The sequence below is a fragment of the Oncorhynchus mykiss genome, chromosome 25, assembly GCF_057628025.1.
Source record: "Oncorhynchus mykiss isolate SJ-2025 chromosome 25, ASM5762802v1, whole genome shotgun sequence".
NCBI classification, from domain to species: Eukaryota; Metazoa; Chordata; class Actinopteri; order Salmoniformes; family Salmonidae; genus Oncorhynchus; species Oncorhynchus mykiss.
In genome coordinates this window covers 83,886,794-83,908,278 of record NC_143046.1, presented here as the reverse complement: position 1 = coordinate 83,908,278, position 21,485 = coordinate 83,886,794, and the positions used below count along the sequence as shown (strand labels likewise).

The following is a 21,485-nucleotide window of genomic DNA, read 5'->3' as shown; positions in this document are numbered from 1 at the left end:
CCCCCTAAACTCACACCCTGTACTACTGTACGTACTTCAGCAGTGTGGTGTTGCAGGCGATGAGCTCCTTCCAGTTGACAAAGATCATGACCATCTCTGCTTCCGTCAGACGGCCAGACTCAGACATGGGCTTATGGAACACCTGAACACACAGAGTACAGTAGAGTACATCAACGTGTGTGTGTGTGTGTGTGTGTGTGTGTGCGTGCGTGCGTGCGTGTGTGCGTTTAGCTACCTCCAGGACTATCTGTAAGTCCTCTACATATCTCTCCTCTGTCTGGAGGAGCTCGTGGATGTAACCCTGTCTCTTCCTCTCCTGGGGACTCATAGACTCCAGACTGTTTAGGTCAGCACACCCTGAGGGAGAAAGGAGAGAACAGAGAGAGAGAGAGAGAACAGAGAGAACAGAGAGAGAGAACAGAGAGAGAGAGAGAGAACAGCGAGAGAGAGAGAACAGCGAGAGAGAGAGAACAGCGAGAACAGAGAGAGAGAGAACAGAGAGAGAGAACAGAGAGAGAGAGAGAGAACAGCGAGAGAGAGAGAACAGCGAGAGAGAGAGAGAACAGAGAGAGAGAGAGAGAACAGCGAGAGAGAGAGAACAGCGAGGAGAGAGAGAACAGAGAGAGAGAGAGAGAACAGAGAGAACAGAGAGAGAGAGAACAGCGAGAGAGAACAGAGAGAGAGAGAGAGAACAGCGAGAGAGAGAGAACAGCGAGAGAGAGAGAGAACAGAGAGAGAGAGAGAACAGCGAGAGAGAGAGAGAACAGCGAGGAGAGAGAGAACAGAGAGAGAGAGAGAGAACAGAGAGAACAGAGAGAGAGAGAACAGAGAGAGAGAGAACAGCGAGAGAGAGAGAACAGCGAGAGAGAGAGAGAACAGAGAGAGAGAGAGAACAGCGAGAGAGAGAGAGAACAGCGAGAGAGAGAGAACAGCGAGAGAGAGAGAGAACAGCGAGAGAGAGAGAACAGCGAGAGAGAGAGAGAACAGAGAGAGAGAGAGAACAGCGAGAGAGAGAGAACAGCGAGAGAGAGAGAGAACAGAGAGAGAGAGAGAACAGCGAGAGAGAGAGAACAGCGAGAGAGAGAGAGAACAGAGAGAGAATCACATATATTATACACTCAAAACAAGCACACACACTGACAACACACACAACTCCAGTCAACAGTGAGACACACACTAGACACACACACACACAAAGGCAAGAGCAGATTGCCCATATTGATATCTGTAGAGTCCCATACAGGGGCTCCTTTTCTATTAATTTATTTAAGGATAGGTCAGTCTACGAGATCGAGCTTCATTTATTTAAGGATAGGTCAGTCTACGAGATCGAGCTTCATTTATTTATGGGTAGGTCAGTCTACGAGATTGAACTCAAGTTTTTAGAGCTGTGGTCACCAACCAGTCGATCTCCAAGGCATTCCTAGTCAATCGCCAAACATATCTGTAAAAACAACTCATTCAGCTGCTCTACATGCCGGGTAGGGCAACTGTTGCCATTTTGAACCATTTCATGTGTCTGAAGGTACAAACTCTGCCTTCCCGGCGGGCCCAGAGAGCAAATCAAGTACACTATAGGCTTACTGCTGACCAATCGGATGGCTCAGATTACAGTGTCTGCAGTAACGTAGCAGGCGTGAAAGAAAGCTACAGTAAAGTTGATACTGTGAGATTTCAAAACTTTTAAAACCACGACTAGAGAGAGACTGTCAACGAACACAGCAAAGAGCTGCTGTTTTTATTAGTGAGTTTATGTTTACGTTCTCACTCAGCACTGTCAACACTTTGTATTCAACACTTTTATAAACCACGACTAGAGAGAGACTGTCAACGAACACAGCAAAGAGATGCTGTTTTTATTAGTGAGTTTATGTTTACGTTCTCACTCAGCACTGTCAACACTTTGTATTCAACACTTTAATAGACTATTCAAATGCCGATTCTCCCTACTTCCACTCAGCACTACAACCAACACTGCAGCAGTAATGAATGAGAAGGAAAGTGTCTCTATAGGCTTGTGTTGTTATTATTAGCTGCTTGGGTCTTTTTAATATCAAGGAATATTTCACTTCCTCTGTTCATAGGAGTAACAACATGAATTTGTGCATGAGCCATGAATTAATGCAGTGTGACTTGAGTTTTGCCATCGTCTGGAAGATGGTGTCCCTTTTTGGTCTCTGTCAGCGGAGGAAAGGGAGAGTGGAGGGATGTTGAGAGACTGACCCTCAGTCTGCTGCTCTCTCCCTCCGCTGAGACTGACCCTCAGTCTGCTGCTCTCTCCCTCTGCTGAGACTGACCCTCAGTCTGCTGCTCTCTCCCTCCACTGAGACTGACCCTCAGTCTGCTGCTCTCTCCCTCCACTGAGACTGACATTCAGTCTGCTGCTCTCTCCCTCTGCTGAGACTGACCATCAGTCTGCTGCTCTCTCCCTCCGCTGAGACTGACCCTCAGTCTGCTGCTCTCTCCCTCCACTGAGACTGACCCTCAGTCTGCTGCTCTCTCCCTCCACTGAGACTGACCCTCAGTCTGCTGCTCTCTCCCTCCGCTGAGACTGACCCTCAGTCTGCTGCTCTCTCCCTCCACTGAGACTGACCCTCAGTCTGCTGCTCTCTCCCTCCGCTGAGACTGACCCTCAGTCTGCTGCTCTCTCCCTCCGCTGAGACTGACCCTCAGTCTGCTGCTCTCTCCCTCCGCTGAGACTGACCCTCAGTCTGCTGCTCTCTCCCTCCACTGAGACTGACCCTCAGTCTGCTGCTCTCTCCCTCCGCTGAGACTGACCATCAGACCAGCAAAATACAAATAAAAAGAGAATGATGTAAATGTATGCTCACGCAGACGTGCCTCACAAGTAATTCAACAATGGATCTATTACCTGTGTGATCATATATCATACCTCACATTTTGAAATATATATATTTTTTAAATGGCTCAAACATCAATGCAATTCAAGCAAAGCCAATATGCAGTGATAATGTATTGGGTCTGTAGCTTACTGCTCAAACCTCATTGCTACACTACTGTTTTGAATGAGTTAATATTGCATAAGCGTTTTTTTAAGTCATGTAAAAAAACTAATCAGAGCGGTAGATCTCCGCTTGCATTTTGACTCAAAGTGATCTTGACTCTCCCTGATTCTTTACTGATTCGGTAATGAGGAATAGAACCCACCATCACTCCCTGATTCTTTACTGATTCACTAATGAGGAATAGAACCCACCATCTCTCCCTGATTCTTTACTGATTCACTAATGAGGAATAGAAGCCACCATCTCTCCCTGATTCTTTACTGATTCAGTAATGAGGAATAGAACCCAATATCACTCCCTGATTATTTACTGATTCACTAATGAGGAATAGAACCCACCATCTCTCCCTGATTCTTTACTGATTCAGTAATGAGGAATAGAACCCACCATCTCTCCCTGATTCTTTACTGATTCACTAATGAGGAATAGAAGCCACCATCTCTCCCTGATTCTTTACTGATTCAGTAATGAGGAATAGAACCCAATATCACTCCCTGATTATTTACTGATTCACTAATGAGGAATAGAACCCACCATCTCTCCCTGATTCTTTACTGATTCAGTAATGAGGAATAGAACCCACCATCTCTCCCTGATTCTTTACTGATTCACTAATGAGGAATAGAACCCACCATCTCTCCCTGATTCTTTACTGATTCAGTAATGAGGAATAGAACCCACCATCTCTCCCTGATTCTTTACTGATTCAGTAATGAGGAATAGAACCCACCATCTCTCCCTGATTCTTTACTGATTCAGTAATGAGGAATAGAACCCACCATCTCTCCCTGATTCTTTACTGATTCAGTAATGAGGAATAGAACCCACCATCTCTCCCTGATTCTTTACTGATTCAGTAATGAGGAATAGAACCCACCATCACTCCCTGATTCTTTACTGATTCACTAATGAGGAATAGAACCCACCATCTCTCCCTGATTCTTTACTGATTCAGTAATGAGGAATAGAACCCACCATCTCTCCCTGATTCTTTACTGATTCAGTAATGAGGAATAGAACCCACTATCACTCCCTGATTCTTTACTGATTCACTAATGAGGAATAGAACCCACCATCACTCCCTGATTCTTTACTGATTCAGTAATGAGGAATAGAACCCACCATCTCTCCCTGATTCTTTACTGATTCAGTAATGAGGAATAGAACCCGCCATCTCTCCCTGATTCTTTACTGATTCAGTAATGAGGAATAGAACCCACCATCTCTCCCTGATTCTTTACTGATTCACTAATGGGGAATAGAACCCACCATCTCTCCCTGATTCTTTACTGATTCACTAATGAGGAATAGAACCCACCATCTCTCCCTGATTCTTTACTGATTCACTAATGAGGAATAGTTCGCTATGGCCACATTGTTCTGCATTCAACTGGAAAGATTAATCATTATTGATAAAATTCTAACAACTCATTTGCTCGGGCCTCTGTGTCTGTTTGGAAGCTGAATATCTGAATAGATTGTGAAGATTCATAAATCTTTGAATCCTAACTCTCTAAGGTTTGCTGTGTCGAGTACAGAACAAACCAATAGTTATAACTGCACCTTAATCTGCTGGCACTGACTATATTATAATGATTACTGACGGATGACATTTCTCTGCTGTGTTCCCATGCTGTTTCACTGCATGATCAAGCCAGATTGAAATAGCTAGCTGCTGTAACACTGAACAGGAAACTAACAAATATATGCAAACTAGTGGAGGTTGTTGGACAACCAAGCACTGTCCAGGGGTTAGACTGCTCTTTCTCTGCGTCCTACTAAAGCTCTCTCTATTCTAATGGGCTGGTCACAGGCTCAACTCTATTCTAATGGGCTGGTCACAGGCTCAACTCTATTCTAATGGGCTGGTCACAGGCTCAACTCTATTCTAATGGGCTGGTCACAGGCTCAACTCTATTCTAATGGGCTCGTCACAGGCTCAACTCTATTCTAATGGGTTCGTCACAGGCTCAACTCTATTCTAATGGGCTCGTCACAGGCTCAACTCTATTCTAATGGGCTCGTCACAGGCTCAACTCTATTCTAATGGGCTCGTCACAAGCTCAACTCCATTCTAATGGGCTCGTCACAGGCTCAACTCTATTCTAATGGGCTCGTCACAGGCTCAACTCTATTCCAATGGGCTGGTCCCAGGCTCAACTCTATTCTAATGGGCTGGTCCCAGGCTCAACTCTATTCTAATGGGCTGGTCCCAGGCTCAACTCTATTCTAATGGGCTCGTCACAGGCTCAACTCTATTCTAATGGGCTGGTCCCAGGCTCAACTCTATTCTAATGGGCTGGTCACAGGCTCAACTCTATTCTAATGGGCTCGTCACAGGCTCAACTCTATTCTAATGGGCTGGTCACAGGCTCAACTCTATTCTAATGGGCTGGTCACAGGCTCAACTCTATTCTAATGGGCTGGTCACAGGCTCAACTCTATTCTAATGGGCTGGTCACAGGCTCAACTCTATTCTAATGGGCTGGTCACAGGCTCAACTCTTTTCTAATGGGCTGGTCACAGGCTCAACTCTATTCTATTGGGCTGGTCACAGGCTCAACTCTATTCTAATGGGCTGGTCACAGGCTCAACTCTATTCTAATGGGCTCGTCACAGGCTCAAATCTATTCTAATGGGCTCGTCACAGGCTCAACTCTATTCTAATGGGCTCGTCACAGGCTCAACTCTATTCTAATGGGCTGGTCACAGGCTCAACTCTATTCTAATGGGCTGGTCACAGGCTCAACTCTATTCTAATGGGCTGGTCACAGGCTCAACTCTATTCTAATGGGCTGGTCACAGGCTCAACTCTATTCTAATGGGCTGGTCACAGGCTCAACTCTATTCTAATGGGCTGGTCACAGGCTCAACTCTATTCTAATGGGCTGGTCACAGGCTCAACTCTATTCTAATGGGCTGGTCACAGGCTCAACTCTATTCTAATGGGCTGGTCACAGGCTCAACTCTATTCTAATGGGCTGGTCACAGGCTCAACTCTATTCTAATGGGCTCGTCACAGGCTCAACTCTATTCTAATGGGCTGGTCACAGGCTCAACTCTATTCTAATGGGCTGGTCACAGGCTCAACTCTATTCTAATGGGCTGGTCACAGGCTCAACTCTATTCTAATGGGCTGGTCACAGGCTCAACTCTATTCTAATGGGCTGGTCACAGGCTCAACTCTATTCTAATGGGCTGGTCACAGGCTCAACTCTATTCTAATGGGCTGGTCACAGGCTCAACTCTTTTCTAATGGTCTGGTCACAGGCTCAACTCTATTCTAATGGGTTGGTCACAGACTCAATTCTATTCTAATGGGCTCGTCACAGGCTCAACTCTGCATACCACACTGAGACCATTTTATTTATTTTTAGAAAATATGCTTCTGTCTTTGTTTCTGTCTGAACCTACAGTGACATTTGAAATCAAAGGCTCGTTTTGTAAATTTAAAGCATTGTGTGCAAATTTCAGTGAACACTGAGGCTGTACCCACTTTGAGGTTACAGTTTTAACAGCTGCCAAGTATGCTACTGTGGCTATTTGATCATAAGGTAGGTCTACTAGAGTGGCCTACCATAAAAAACAATGGAGAACACGCATCAAATAACATTGTAACATGGAAATACTGTAGCTGTTCTACCATTCAGCACTTCAGGGACAACATTGTCAAAACATTGTCCTAATATAGAAAATCACCTGGGAGTGTGAAAGTTTGTTTAGTCTGTTTCAAACCTGTTTCAACGTTTGCCAGTCAGCAAACGTATTCCTGTAGATTACAACACCATGTGAAAAAGACCGATTGGAACACTTGTTGTTTTGAGTTTGTGCCCAATTAACAGACTGATCAACATCAGACAGGACAGATCTCAGCTCTTGGTTCAGTCAGTCCCACAGGACAGATCTCAGCTCTTGGTTCAGTCAGTCAGACAGGACAGATCTCAGCTCTTGGTTCAGTCAGTCAGACAGGACAGATCTCAGCTCTTGGATCAGTCAGTCCCAGGCTAGACAGCCAGTTGGTGGGGATTGAGTTGAAAAAGCAGAAAGGACCAGACAGTCCAGGTAGCTTCCCCTAACCACAGACCTAGGATCAGATGACCTAATTGCTAACACTAACCATTAGAGCAGTGTTTATCTTATTGTCCTAGCACTACACAGCTGATTCAAATAATCTATTTATTAGGCCTTTGATTTCAAATCAGATGTCTTGAGTGCGTGGATTGTGGATTGAGAAATACTGCTCTAGGGGATGACAACTAATCTGACTCTGTATCAGTGCTCGAGTAGGTAGAAACTGCACCTAACCACTGACACAGGGTCAGATAGTTATACTGAACAAAAATATATACAACGCAACATGCAACAATTTCAATCATTTTACTGAGTTACAGTTCATATAAGCAAATCAGTCAATTGAAATAAATTCATTAGGCCCTAATCTATGGATTTCACATGACTGGGCAGGGGAGCAGCCACGGGTGGGACTGGGAGGACATAGGCCCACCCACTGGGGAGGCAGGCCCAGCCACTGGGGAGGCAGGCCCAGCCACTGGGGAGGCAGGCCCAGCCACTAGGGAGGCAGGCCCAGCCACTGGGGAGACAGGCCCAGCCATTCAGAATGAGTTTTTCCCCACAAAAAGGCCTTTATTAGACAGTTGAATCTGCTGTCTGGGTGGCTGGTCTCAAACGATCAGGTAAAGAAGCCGGATGTGGAGGTCCTGGGCTCGCGTGGTGACACGTGGTCTGCGGTTGTGAGGCCGGCTGGACGTGTTGCCAAATTCTCTAAAACGATGTTGAGGGCAGCTTATGGTAGAGAAATTAACATGAAATTCTCTGGCAACAGCTCTGGTGGACATTCCTGCAGTCATCATGCCAATTGCACGCTCCCTCAAAACCTGAGACATATGTGGCATTGTGTTGAGTGACAACACTGCACATTTTTGGCCCTTGTAAACAAATGTGTGCACATAACTTGAAATAAATCATTTGTGTGTGTATGGAACATTTCTGGGATATTTTATTTCAGCTCATTAAACATGGAACCAACACTTTACATGTTGCGTTTATATTTTTGTTCAGTATATTTCATCCCCCTAATGGTTAAAGTTAGCATTATGGGCTGGGAAATCTTACCCTAGATCTGTGGTTAAGGATAACATCTACCCACTCCAAAAAGGTCAGAGAGGTGTGGCCAGACACAGATCAGAAGTTAGTAAAAGGGTGAGGCCTCTATGTCAGTGGGTCTCTCTGAGACAGAGGAGGAGACGCTACCACCCTACAAAAAGAAAGATTAAGGTAAGAGAGGAGAGGGAGGGAAAGGAGGGAGAGAAGTAAAAGGAAGAGTGAGAACAAGGGATGGATGGCTGAAATGGACAGGAATAAAGAGGAGGGAAAGACTCCCACAATACCATGCTAAACCCTTACCCTAACCCCACCCCTAACCTTTATACTGCTAAACCCTAACCCTAACCCCACCCCTAACCTTTATACTGCTAAACCCTTACCCTAACCCCACCCCTAACCTTTATACTGCTAAACCCTAACCCTAACCCCACCCCTAACCTTTATACTGCTAAACCCTAACCCTAACCCCACCCCTAACCTTTATACTGCTAAACCCTTACCCTAACCCCACCCCTAACCTTTATACTGCTAAACCCTTACCCTAACCCCACAACCTTTATACTGCTAAACCCTTACCCTAACCCCTAACCTTTATACTGCTAAACCCTTACCCTAACCCCTAACCTTTATACTGCTAAACCCTTACCCTAACCCCTAACCTTAATACTGCTAAACCCTTACTCTCACCCCTAACCTTTATACTACTAAACCCTTACCCTAACCCCTAACCTTTATACTGCTAAACCCTTACCCTAACCTCACCCCTAACCTTTATACTGCTAAACCCTTACCCTAACCCCTAACCTTTATACTGCTAAACCCTTACCCTTACCCTAACCCCACCCCTAACCTTTATACTTCTAAACCCTTACCCTAACCCCACCCCTAACCTTTATACTGCTAAACCCTTACCCTAACCCCACAACCTTTATACTGCTAAACCCTTACCCTAAACCCTAACCTTTATACTGCTAAACCCTAACCCTAACCCCACCCCTAACCTTTATACTGCTAAACCCTTACCCTAACCCCACCCCTAACCTTTATACTGCTAAACCCTTACCCTAACCCCACAACCTTTATACTGCTAAACCCTTACCCTAACCCCTAACCTTTATACTGCTAAACCCTTACCCTAACCCCTAACCTTTATACTGCTAAACCCTTACCCTAACCCCTAACCTTAATACTGCTAAACCCTTACTCTCACCCCTAACCTTTATACTACTAAACCCTTACCCTAACCCCTAACCTTTATACTGCTAAACCCTTACCCTTACCCTAACCCCACCCCTAACCTTTATACTTCTAAACCCTTACCCTAACCTTTATACTGCTAAACCCTTACCCTAACCCCTAACCTTTATACTGCTAAACCCTTACCCTAACCTCACCCCTAACCTTTATACTTCTAAACCCTTACCCTAACCTTTATACTGCTAAACCCTTACCCTAACCTCACCCCTAACCTTTATACTGCTAAACCCTTACCCTAACCTTTATACTGCTAAACCCTTACCCTAACCCCTAACCTTTATACTGCTAAACCCTTACCCTAACCCCTAACCTTTATACTGCTAAACCCTTACCCTAACCCCTAACCTTTATACTGCTAAACCCTTACCCTAACCCCTAACCTTTATACTACTAAATCCTTACCCTAACCCCTAACCTTTATACTGCTAAACCCTTACCCTAACCCCACCCTTAACCTTTATACTGCTAAACCCTTACCCCTAACCTTTATACTGCTAAATCCTTACCCTAACCCCACCTCTAACCTTTATACTGCTAAACCCTTACCCTAACCCCACCCTTAACCTTTATACTGCTAAACCCTTACCCTAACCCCTAACCTTTATACTGCTAAACCCTTACCCTAACCCCACCCCTAACCTTTACTGCTAAACCCTTACCATAACCCCTAACCTTTATACTGCTAAACCCTTACCCTCACCACTAACCTTTATACTGCTAAACCCTAACCTTTATACTGCTAAACCCTTACCCTAACCCCTAACCTTTATACTGCTAAACCCTTACCCTAACCCCACCCCTAACCTTTATACTGCTAAACCCTTACCCTAACCCCACAACCTTTATACTGCTAAACCCTTACCCTAAACCCTAACCTTTATACTGCTAAACCCTAACCCTAACCCCACCCCTAACCTTTATACTGCTAAACCCTTACCCTAACCCCACCCCTAACCTTTATACTGCTAAACCCTTACCCTAACCCCACAACCTTTATACTGCTAAACCCTTACCCTAACCCCTAACCTTTATACTGCTAAACCCTTACCCTAACCCCTAACCTTTATACTGCTAAACCCTTACCCTAACCCCTAACCTTAATACTGCTAAACCCTTACTCTCACCCCTAACCTTTATACTACTAAACCCTTACCCTAACCCCTAACCTTTATACTGCTAAACCCTTACCCTTACCCTAACCCCACCCCTAACCTTTATACTTCTAAACCCTTACCCTAACCTTTATACTGCTAAACCCTTACCCTAACCCCTAACCTTTATACTGCTAAACCCTTACCCTAACCTCACCCCTAACCTTTATACTTCTAAACCCTTACCCTAACCTTTATACTGCTAAACCCTTACCCTAACCTCACCCCTAACCTTTATACTGCTAAACCCTTACCCTAACCTTTATACTGCTAAACCCTTACCCTAACCCCTAACCTTTATACTGCTAAACCCTTACCCTAACCCCTAACCTTTATACTGCTAAACCCTTACCCTAACCCCTAACCTTTATACTGCTAAACCCTTACCCTAACCCCTAACCTTTATACTACTAAATCCTTACCCTAACCCCTAACCTTTATACTGCTAAACCCTTACCCTAACCCCACCCTTAACCTTTATACTGCTAAACCCTTACCCCTAACCTTTATACTGCTAAATCCTTACCCTAACCCCACCTCTAACCTTTATACTGCTAAACCCTTACCCTAACCCCACCCTTAACCTTTATACTGCTAAACCCTTACCCTAACCCCTAACCTTTATACTGCTAAACCCTTACCCTAACCCCACCCCTAACCTTTACTGCTAAACCCTTACCATAACCCCTAACCTTTATACTGCTAAACCCTTACCCTCACCACTAACCTTTATACTGCTAAACCCTAACCTTTATACTGCTAAACCCTTACCCTAACCCCTAACCTTTATACTGCTAAACCCTTACCCTAACCCCACCCCTAACCTTTATACTGCTAAACCCTTACCCTAACCCCTAACCTTTATACTGCTAAACCCTAACCCCACCCCTAACCTTTATACTGCTAAACCCTTACCCTAACCCCTAACCTTTATACTGCTAAACCCTTACCCTAACCCCTAACCTTTATACTGCTAAACCCTTACCCTTACCCTAACCCCACCCCTAACCTTTATACTTCTAAACCCTTACCCTAACCTTTATACTGCTAAACCCTTACCCTAACCCCTAACCTTTATACTGCTAAACCCTTACCCTAACCTCACCCCTAACCTTTATACTTCTAAACCCTTACCCTAACCTTTATACTGCTAAACCATTACCCTAACCTCACCCCTAACCTTTATACTGCTAAACCCTTACCCTAACCTTTATACTGCTAAACCCTTACCCTAACCCCTAACCTTTATACTGCTAAACCCTTACCCTAACCCCTAACCTTTATACTGCTAAACCCTTACCCTAACCCCTAACCTTTATACTGCTAAACCCTTACCCTAACCCCTAACCTTTATACTGCTAAATCCTTACCCTAACCCCTAACCTTTATACTGCTAAACCCTTACCCTAACCCCACCCTTAACCTTTATACTGCTAAACCCTTACCCCTAACCTTTATACTGCTAAATCCTTACCCTAACCCCACCTCTAACCTTTATACTGCTAAACCCTTACCCTAACCCCACCCTTAACCTTTATACTGCTAAACCCTTACCCTAACCCCTAACCTTTATACTGCTAAACCCTTACCCTAACCCCACCCCTAACCTTTATACTGCTAAACCCTTACCCTAACCCCTAACCTTTATACTGCTAAACCCTAACCCCACCCCTAACCTTTATACTGCTAAACCCTTACCCTAACCCCTAACCTTTATACTGCTAAACCCTTACCCTAACCCCTAACCTTTATACTGCTAAACCCTTACCCTAACCCCTAACCTTTATACTGCTAAACCCTTACCCTAACCCCTAACCTTTATACTGCTAAACCCTTACCCTAACCCCTAACCTTTATACTGCTAAACCCTTACCCTAACCTTAATACTGCTAAACCCTTACCCTAACCCCTAACCTTTATACCGCTAAACCCTTACTCTCACCCCTAACCTTTATACTACTAAACCCTTACCCTAACCTCACCCCTAACCTTTATACTGCTAAACCCTTACCCTAACCTCACCCCTAACCTTTATACTGCTAAACCCTTACCCTAACCTCACCCCTAACCTTTATACTGCTAAACCCTTACCCTAACCTCAACCCTAACCTTTATACTGCTAAACCCTTACCCTAACCCCTAACCTTTATACTGCTAAACCCTTACCCTAACCCCTAACCTTTATACTGCTAAACCCTTACCCTAACCCCACCCCTAACTTTTATACTGCTAAACCCTTACCCTAACCCCACCCCTAACCTTTATACTGCTAAACCCTTACCCTAACCTTTATACTGCTAAACCCTTACCCTAACCCCTAACCTTTATACTGCTAAACCCTTACCCTAACCCCTAACCTTTATACTGCTAAACCCTTACCCTAACCCCACCCCTAACTTTTATACTGCTAAACCCTTACCCTAACCCCACCCCTAACCTTTATACTGCTAAACCCTTACCCTAACCTTTATACTGCTAAACCCTTACCCTAACCCCTAACCTTTATACTGCTAAACCCTTACCCTAACCCCTAACCTTTATACTGCTAAACATCGCCCCTAACCTTTATACTGCTAAACCCTTACCCTAACCTTTATACTGCTAAACCCTAACCCCACCCCTAACCTTTATACTGCTAAATCCTTACCCTAACCCCTAACCTTTATACTGCTAAATCCTTACCCTAACCCCTAACCTTTATACTGCTAAACCCTTACCCTAACCCCTAACCTTTATACTGTTAAACCCTTACCCTAACCTTTATACTGCTAAATCCTTACCCTAACCCCTAACCTTTATACTTCTAAACCCTTACCCTAACCTTTATACTGCTAAACCCTTACCCTAACCCCTAACCTTTATACTGCTAAATCTTTACCCTAACCCCTAACCTTTATACTGCTAAATCCTTACCCTAACCCCTAACCTTTATACTGCTAAACCCTTACCCTAACCCCACCCTTAACCTTTATACTGCTAAACCCTTACCCCTAACCTTTATACTGCTAAATCCTTACCCTAACCCCACCTCTAACCTTTATACTGCTAAACCCTTACCCTAACCCCACCCTTAACCTTTATACTGCTAAACCCTTACCCTAACCCCTAACCTTTATACTGCTAAACCCTTACCCTAACCCCACCCCTAACCTTTACTGCTAAACCCTTACCCTAACCCCTAACCTTTATACTGCTAAACCCTTACCCTCACCACTAACCTTTATACTGCTAAACCCTTACCCTAACCCCACCCCTAACCTTTATACTGCTAAACCCTAACCTTTATACTGCTAAACCCTTACCCTAACCCCTAACCTTTATACTGCTAAACCCTTACCCTAACCCCACCCCTAACCTTTATACTGCTAAACCCTTACCCTAACCCCTAACCTTTATACTGCTAAACCCTAACCCCACCCCTAACCTTTATACTGCTAAACCCTTACCCTAACCCCTAACCTTTATACTGCTAAACCCTTACCCTAACCCCTAACCTTTATACTGCTAAACCCTTACCCTAACCCCTAACCTTTATACTGCTAAACCCTTACCCTAACCCCTAACCTTTATACTGCTAAACCCTTACCCTAACCCCTAACCTTTATACTGCTAAACCCTTACCCTAACCTTAATACTGCTAAACCCTTACCCTAACCCCTAACCTTTATACCGCTAAACCCTTACTCTCACCCCTAACCTTTATACTACTAAACCCTTACCCTAACCTCACCCCTAACCTTTATACTGCTAAACCCTTACCCTAACCTCACCCCTAACCTTTATACTGCTAAACCCTTACCCTAACCTCACCCCTAACCTTTATACTGCTAAACCCTTACCCTAACCTCACCCCTAACCTTTATACTGCTAAACCCTTACCCTAACCCCTAACCTTTATACTGCTAAACCCTTACCCTAACCCCTAACCTTTATACTGCTAAACCCTTACCCTAACCCCACCCCTAACTTTTATACTGCTAAACCCTTACCCTAACCTTTATACTGCTAAACCCTTACCCTAACCCCTAACCTTTATACTGCTAAACCCTTACCCTAACCCCTAACCTTTATACTGCTAAACCCTTACCCTAACCCCTAACCTTTATACTGCTAAACCCTTACCCTAACCCCTAACCTTTATACTGCTAAACCCTTACCCTAACCCCTAACCTTTATACTGCTAAACCCTTACCCTAACCTTAATACTGCTAAACCCTTACCCTAACCCCTAACCTTTATACCGCTAAACCCTTACTCTCACCCCTAACCTTTATACTACTAAACCCTTACCCTAACCTCACCCCTAACCTTTATACTGCTAAACCCTTACCCTAACCTCACCCCTAACCTTTATACTGCTAAACCCTTACCCTAACCTCACCCCTAACCTTTATACTGCTAAACCCTTACCCTAACCTCACCCCTAACCTTTATACTGCTAAACCCTTACCCTAACCCCTAACCTTTATACTGCTAAACCCTTACCCTAACCCCTAACCTTTATACTGCTAAACCCTTACCCTAACCCCACCCCTAACCTTTATACTGCTAAACCCTTACCCTAACCTTTATACTGCTAAACCCTTACCCTAACCCCTAACCTTTATACTGCTAAACATCGCCCCTAACCTTTATACTGCTAAAACCTTACCCTAACCTTTATACTGCTAAACCCTAACCCCACCCCTAACCTTTATACTGCTAAATCCTTACCCTAACCCCTAACCTTTATACTGCTAAATCCTTACCCTAACCCCTAACCTTTATACTGCTAAACCCTTACCCTAACCCCTAACCTTTATACTGCTAAACCCTTACCCTAACCTTTATACTGCTAAATCCTTACCCTAACCCCTAACCTTTATACTTCTAAACCCTTACCCTAACCTTTATACTGCTAAACCCTTACCCTAACCCCTAACCTTTATACTGCTAAATCCTTACCCTAACCCCTAACCTTTATACTGCTAAACCCTTACCCTAACCCCTAACCTTTATACTGCTAAACCCTTACCCTAACCTCACCCCTAACCTTTATACTGCTAAACCCTTACCCTAACCCCTAACCTTTATACTGCTAAACCCTTACCCTAACCCCTAACCTTTATACTGCTAAACCCTTACCCTCACCCCTAACCTTTATACTGCTAAACCCTAACCTCAACCACTAAACTCTAGTGACTGGCTAGACTGGTTAGACTCATCTTGCCTTCCCCACTGGGCTTACTGATATCTTCCATATACCCGTCATGTGTACTGGGATGTACCTTGTGTGTGTCTGTCTGTCTTTGTCATGTGAACATTCCACTTTGAGAAATGACGTCTTCGGAAAAACATCAAAATAGTAATGTACTCACCTGTAACCCTTACCCTAACCCCTAACCTTTATACTGCTAAACCCTTACCCTAACCTCACCCCTAACCTTTATACTGCTAAACCCTTACCCTAACCCCTAACCTTTATACTGCTAAACCCTTACCCTAACCCCACCCCTAACCTTTATACTGCTAAACCCTTACCCTAACCTCACCCCTAACCTTTATACTGCTAAACCCTTACCCCAACCCCTAACCTTTATACTGCTAAACCCTTACCCTAACCCCACCCCTAACTTTTATACTGCTAAACCCTTACCCTAACCCCTAACCTTTATACTGCTAAACCCTTACCCTAACCCCACCCCTAACCTTTATACTGCTAAACCCTTACCCTAACCTTTATACTGCTAAACGCTTACCCTAACCCCTAACCTTTATACTGCTAAACCCTTACCCTAACCCCTAACCTTTATACTGTTAAACCCCGCCCCTAACCTTTATACTGCTAAACCCTTACCCTAACCTTTATACTGCTAAACCCTAACCCCACCCCTAACCTTTATACTGCTAAATCCTTACCCTAACCCCTAACCTTTATACTGCTAAATCCTTACCCTAACCCCTAACCTTTATACTGCTAAACCCTTACCCTAACCCCTAACCTTTATACTGCTAAACCCTTACCCTAACCCCTAACCTTTATACTGCTAAATCCTTACCCTGACCCCTAACCTTTATACTTCTAAACCCTTACCCTAACCTTTATACTGCTAAACCCTTACCCTAACCCCTAACCTTTATACTGCTAAATCCTTACCCTAACCCCTAACCTTTATACTGCTAAACCCTTACCCTAACCCCTAACCTTTATACTGCTAAACCCTTACCCTAACCTCACCCCTAACCTTTATACTGTTAAACCCTTACCCTAACCCCTAACCTTTATACTGCTAAACCCTTACCCTAACCCCACCCCTAACCTTTATACTGCTAAACCCTTACCCTAACCTTTATACTGCTAAACCCTAACCTCAACCACTAACCTCTAGTGACTGGCTAGACTCATCTTGCCTTCCCCACTGGGCTTACTGATATCTTCCATATACCCGTCATGTGTACTGGGATGTACCTTGTGTGTGTCTGTCTGTCTTTGTCATGTGAACATTCCACTTTGAGAAATGACGTCTTCGGAAAAACATCAAAATAGTAATGTACTCACATTGCTGGCTGGGATCGGAGTCAACGGTGGTCATCTTGACGTAATTGGTTGGGAACAGACCGGTGATCCCATTGACCTCTCCTTTCCACCAATCGGGGTTGGTCTTGTCGAACACACTGATCATCTGACCTTTGGAGAAGCTCATCTCATCCTCGTTGGCTGCTTTGTAGTCGTACATGGCAATGACCTGACACACTGGAGGAGAGAGAGAGAGAGCAAGAGCAGGGGGAGAGAGAGAGGGGGGGGGGGGGGGTGAGGCAGTGTCGGCTGATGGGAGGAGCTATATGGAGGACAGCCTCATTGTATTGGCTAGAATGGAATAAATGGAACGGAATCAAACATGGTTTCCATATGTGTGATGTGTTTGATACCGTTCCATTGATTCCATTCCAGATATTACAATGAGCCTGTCCTCATATAGCTCCTCCCACCAGCCTCCTTGTAAACTATACATTCTCTTTTCTTACCAACTAAAAGGTGTGTGTGTGTGTATGTATATTACAACGAGCCTGTCCTCCTATAGCTCCTCCCACCAGCCTCCTTGTAAACTATACATTCTCTTTTCTTACCCACTAAAAGGTGTGTGTGTGTGTGTATGTATATTACAACGAGCCTGTCCTCCTATAGCTCCTCCCACCAGCCTCCTTGTAAACTATACATTCTCTTTTCTTACCCACTAAAAGGTGTGTGTGTGTGTATGTATATTACAACGAGCCTGTCCTCCTATAGCTCCTCACACCAGCCTCCTTGTAAACTATACATTCTCTTTTCTTACCCACTAAAAGGTGTGTGTGTGTGTATGTATATTACAACGAGCCTGTCCTCCTATAGCTCCTCCCACCAGCCTCCTTGTAAACTATACATTCTCTTTTCTTACCCACTAAAAGGTGTGTGTGTGTGTGTGTTACCTGGTAGAGGTGCTGGAGTGGACTTGCCGCTGTTAGATCCCAGCATTTTGACATGTGAGGCAGGAAACCAACCCTTCTGACGCTTCTTTCCTCGCGCCTTAGAGACCGAGAGAGATCAGTCAACCAGTTAACCAGTTAACCAGTCAATCAGTCAATCAGTCAATCAGTCAGTCAGTCAGTCAGTCAGTCAACCAGTCAACCAGTCAGTCAACCAGTCAACCAGTCAACCAGTCAACCAGTCAATCAGTCAACCAGTCAATCAGTCAACCAGTCAGTCAACCAGTCAATCAGTCAACCAAACAATCAGTCAACCAAACAATCAGTCAACCAAACAATCAGTCAACCAGTCAGTCAACCAAACAATCAGTCAACCAGTCAGTCAACCAAACAATCAGTCAACCAAACAATCAGTCAACCAAACAATCAGTCAATCATATGTATCAATCTAATGCTGCGTTTAGACAGGCAGCCAAATTCTGATGTTGTTTTCACTAATTGGTCTTTTGACCAATCAGATCAGCTCTGAAAAATATCTGATGTGAAAAAACCTGATCTGATTGGTCAACAGACAAATTAGTGAAAACAATATCAGAATTGGGCTGCCTGCACAAGAAACCTAATTCGGATATTTTCCCACTAATTGGTCTTTTTTTGACCAATCAGATCAGATCTTAATTCAATAACTGTAAATCAACACAGCCAAAATCATATTGAGTCTAAAACAACCATTAATCAATCAATCAGCCAACCTGCAGTTCTCCGAGCAACCAGCCGGAGGAATCCTTGCTGAGGATGAGGATGAGCTGTCCTGGTGCAAGGCTGAGTTGCTCTGTTCCTGTGGCCGTGTAGGCAGTGCTCACCTGGGCTATCTCTGTGCACACACGCACGCACGCGCACGCACACAAACACACACGCACACGTAGGGAGTAGCATCAGATTTAGAGGAAGTGTTGAAAGGAACAGAGTGTGGATTTGCATTTGTCCAGTTGACTCACCTGGCTTCTTCCCAGGCTGTCCTGGCTTCCCTAGGCTGCTGGATGTCTGAAATAACAAGTTATAGAAACAAGGTCAGATACAAGTTAAAGTCAAGGATGTGTGTGTGTGCGTATCTTACATCGGTCTCTTTGGGTTTGACGTAGTTGGAAGGGAACACTCCAGTGCGGTCTCCGATGCCTCCGCTCCACCACTCTCCCTCTCTCTGGGTCACCAGGATCACATCACCTTCTCGAAACATCAGGTGGCCATGCTCTGGGCTCTCATAGGTGTACAGCGCCATGTACTCTGATTGGTGAGACAAAACATCACCTCTCAGAGAGACATTCTTTTTGGATGATACAAACCATGACCTCTGAGAGATATTCTATTGGATGACATAATTCACTACAGAGTCATGGACATTACCATCTGACAAGGCAGAACTGTATTTTATAATGTTCCCAACACAAGAACTGAATCGGATAAGAGTGCTTTTGCAGAAGGACATGTTTTTGGGGAAGAGAGAGAGAAAGAGAGAGAGCGAACGAGGGCAAGAAACCGAGGGCGAGAGACCGAGGGCGAGAGAGCGAGAAAGAGAGAGGGAGAGCGCGAGAGAGAGCGAGAGAGGGCGAGAGAGCGTCAGGGCGAGAGAGGGCGAGAGAGCGTCAGGGAGAGAGAGAGGGCGAGAGAGAGAGAGAGAGAGAGGGCGTCAGGGAGAGAGAGAGGGCGAGAGAGAGAGAAAGAGAGAGGGCGAGAGAGAGAGAGAGAGAGAGAGAGGGCGAGAGAGTGAGAGAGGGCGAGAGTGAGAGGGCGAGAGTGCGAGAGGGCGAGAGTGTCAGGGCGAGAGTGTCAGGGCGAGAGAGAGGGCGAGAGAGTGAGGGCGAGAGAGAGAGAGAGAGGGCGAGAGAGAGAGAGGGCGAGAGAGAGAGAGGGCGAGAGAGCGTCAGGGCAAGAGGGCGAGAGAGTGTCAGGGCGAGAGGGCGAGAGAGTGTCAGGGCGAGAGGGAGAGAGAGGGAGAGAGAGAGAGAGAGGGAGAGAGTGAGAGGGCGAGAGAGGGCGAGAGAGCGTCAGGGCAAGAGGGCGAGAGAGTGTCAGGGCGAGAGAGTGTCAGGGCAAGAGAGAGAGAGGGAGAGAGAGGGGGCGAGAGAGAGGGGGCGAGAGAGGGGGAGAGAAAGAGGGTGAGAGAAAGAGGGCAAGAGAAAGAGGGCGAGAGAGAGAGAGGAGTACCTTCCAGTTGAGCACCATCTGAGGCCTCCACTTCATCTGGGGGAGAATACGTCAGGCTGAGACGAGACAAACGACATTAATAAAACAAAAAAAATACTTTTCTATCATAAGACCAGCACTACAGTGCCCTAACCTCACCCCTAACCTCACCCCTAACCTCACCCCTAACCTCACCCCTAACCAACAACAACGTAACAACAAGCAGTCATATGATTTAATTTCACCTTTATTTAACCAGGTAGACTAGTTGAGAACAAGTTCTCATTTACAACTGCGACCCGGCCAAGATAAAGCAAAGCAGTTTGACACAAACAACAACACAGAGTTACACATGGAATAAAACAAACATACAGTCAATAACACAGTAGGAAAAAAATTGTCTATACACAGTGAGTGCAAATTAGGTAAGATAAGGGAGTTAAGGCAATAAATAGGCCATAGTGGCGAAATAATTACAATATAGCAATTACACACTGGAGTGATAGATGTGCAGATGATGAATGTGCAAGTAGAGATACTGGGGTGCAAAGGAGCAAAATAAATAAATAAATACAGTATGGGGATGAGGTAGTTGGATGGGCTATTTACAGATGGGCTGTGTACAGGTGCAGTGATGCTCTGACAGCTGGAGCTTAAAGCTAGTGAGGGAGATATGAGTCTCCAGCTTCAGTGATTTTTGCAGTTCATTCCAGTCATTGACAGCAGAGAACTGGAAGGAAAGCGGCCAAAAGAGGAATTGGCTTTGGGGGTGACCAGTGAAATATACCTGCTGGAGCGCGTGCTACAGGTGGGTGCTGCTATGGTGACCAGTGAGTTGAGATAAGGCCGGGCTTTACCTAGCAGAGACTTGTAGATGACCTGGAGCCAGTGGGTTTAGCGACGAGTATGAGGGCCAGCAAACGAGTGTACAGGTCGCAGTGGTGGGTAGTATATGGGGCTTTGGTGACAAAATGGATGGCACTGTGATAGACTGCATCCAATTTGTTGAGTAGAGTGTTGGCGGCTATTTTGTAAATGACATCACCGAAGTCGAGGGTCGGTAGGATAGTCAGTTTTACGAGGGTATGTTTGGCAGCATGAGTGAAGGATGCTTTGTTGCGAAATAGGAAGCCGATTCTAGATTTAATTTTGGATTGGAGATGCTTAATGTGAGTCTGTCCACATATTCTAGGTCAGAACCGTCCAGAGTAGTGATGCTGGACGGGCGGGCAGGTGTTCAGTTGAAGAACATGCATTTAGTTTTACTTGCATTTAAGAGCAGTTGGAGGCCACGGAAGGA

General features: G+C 45.0%; 1 protein-coding gene across 3 annotated transcripts in view; it reads right to left on the bottom strand.

Annotated features, from left to right (window-relative positions):
- LOC110504245 (intersectin-2) overlaps nucleotides 1-21,485 on the bottom strand; it is a 105,641-nt gene that overhangs the window by 12,826 nt on the left and 71,330 nt on the right. For all 3 annotated transcript variants that reach the window (XM_036962231.2, XM_036962233.2, XM_036962232.2), the window contains 8 exons: nucleotides 20,207-20,262; nucleotides 19,119-19,285; nucleotides 19,000-19,045; nucleotides 18,754-18,875; nucleotides 18,005-18,101; nucleotides 17,097-17,291; nucleotides 236-357; nucleotides 36-142 (listed from right to left, as the gene is read on the bottom strand). In XM_036962231.2, coding sequence (XP_036818126.1) covers nucleotides 36-142; nucleotides 236-357; nucleotides 17,097-17,291; nucleotides 18,005-18,101; nucleotides 18,754-18,875; nucleotides 19,000-19,045; nucleotides 19,119-19,285; nucleotides 20,207-20,262 — 912 coding nt within the window. The remainder of the gene's footprint in view (nucleotides 1-35; nucleotides 143-235; nucleotides 358-17,096; nucleotides 17,292-18,004; nucleotides 18,102-18,753; nucleotides 18,876-18,999; nucleotides 19,046-19,118; nucleotides 19,286-20,206; nucleotides 20,263-21,485) is intronic.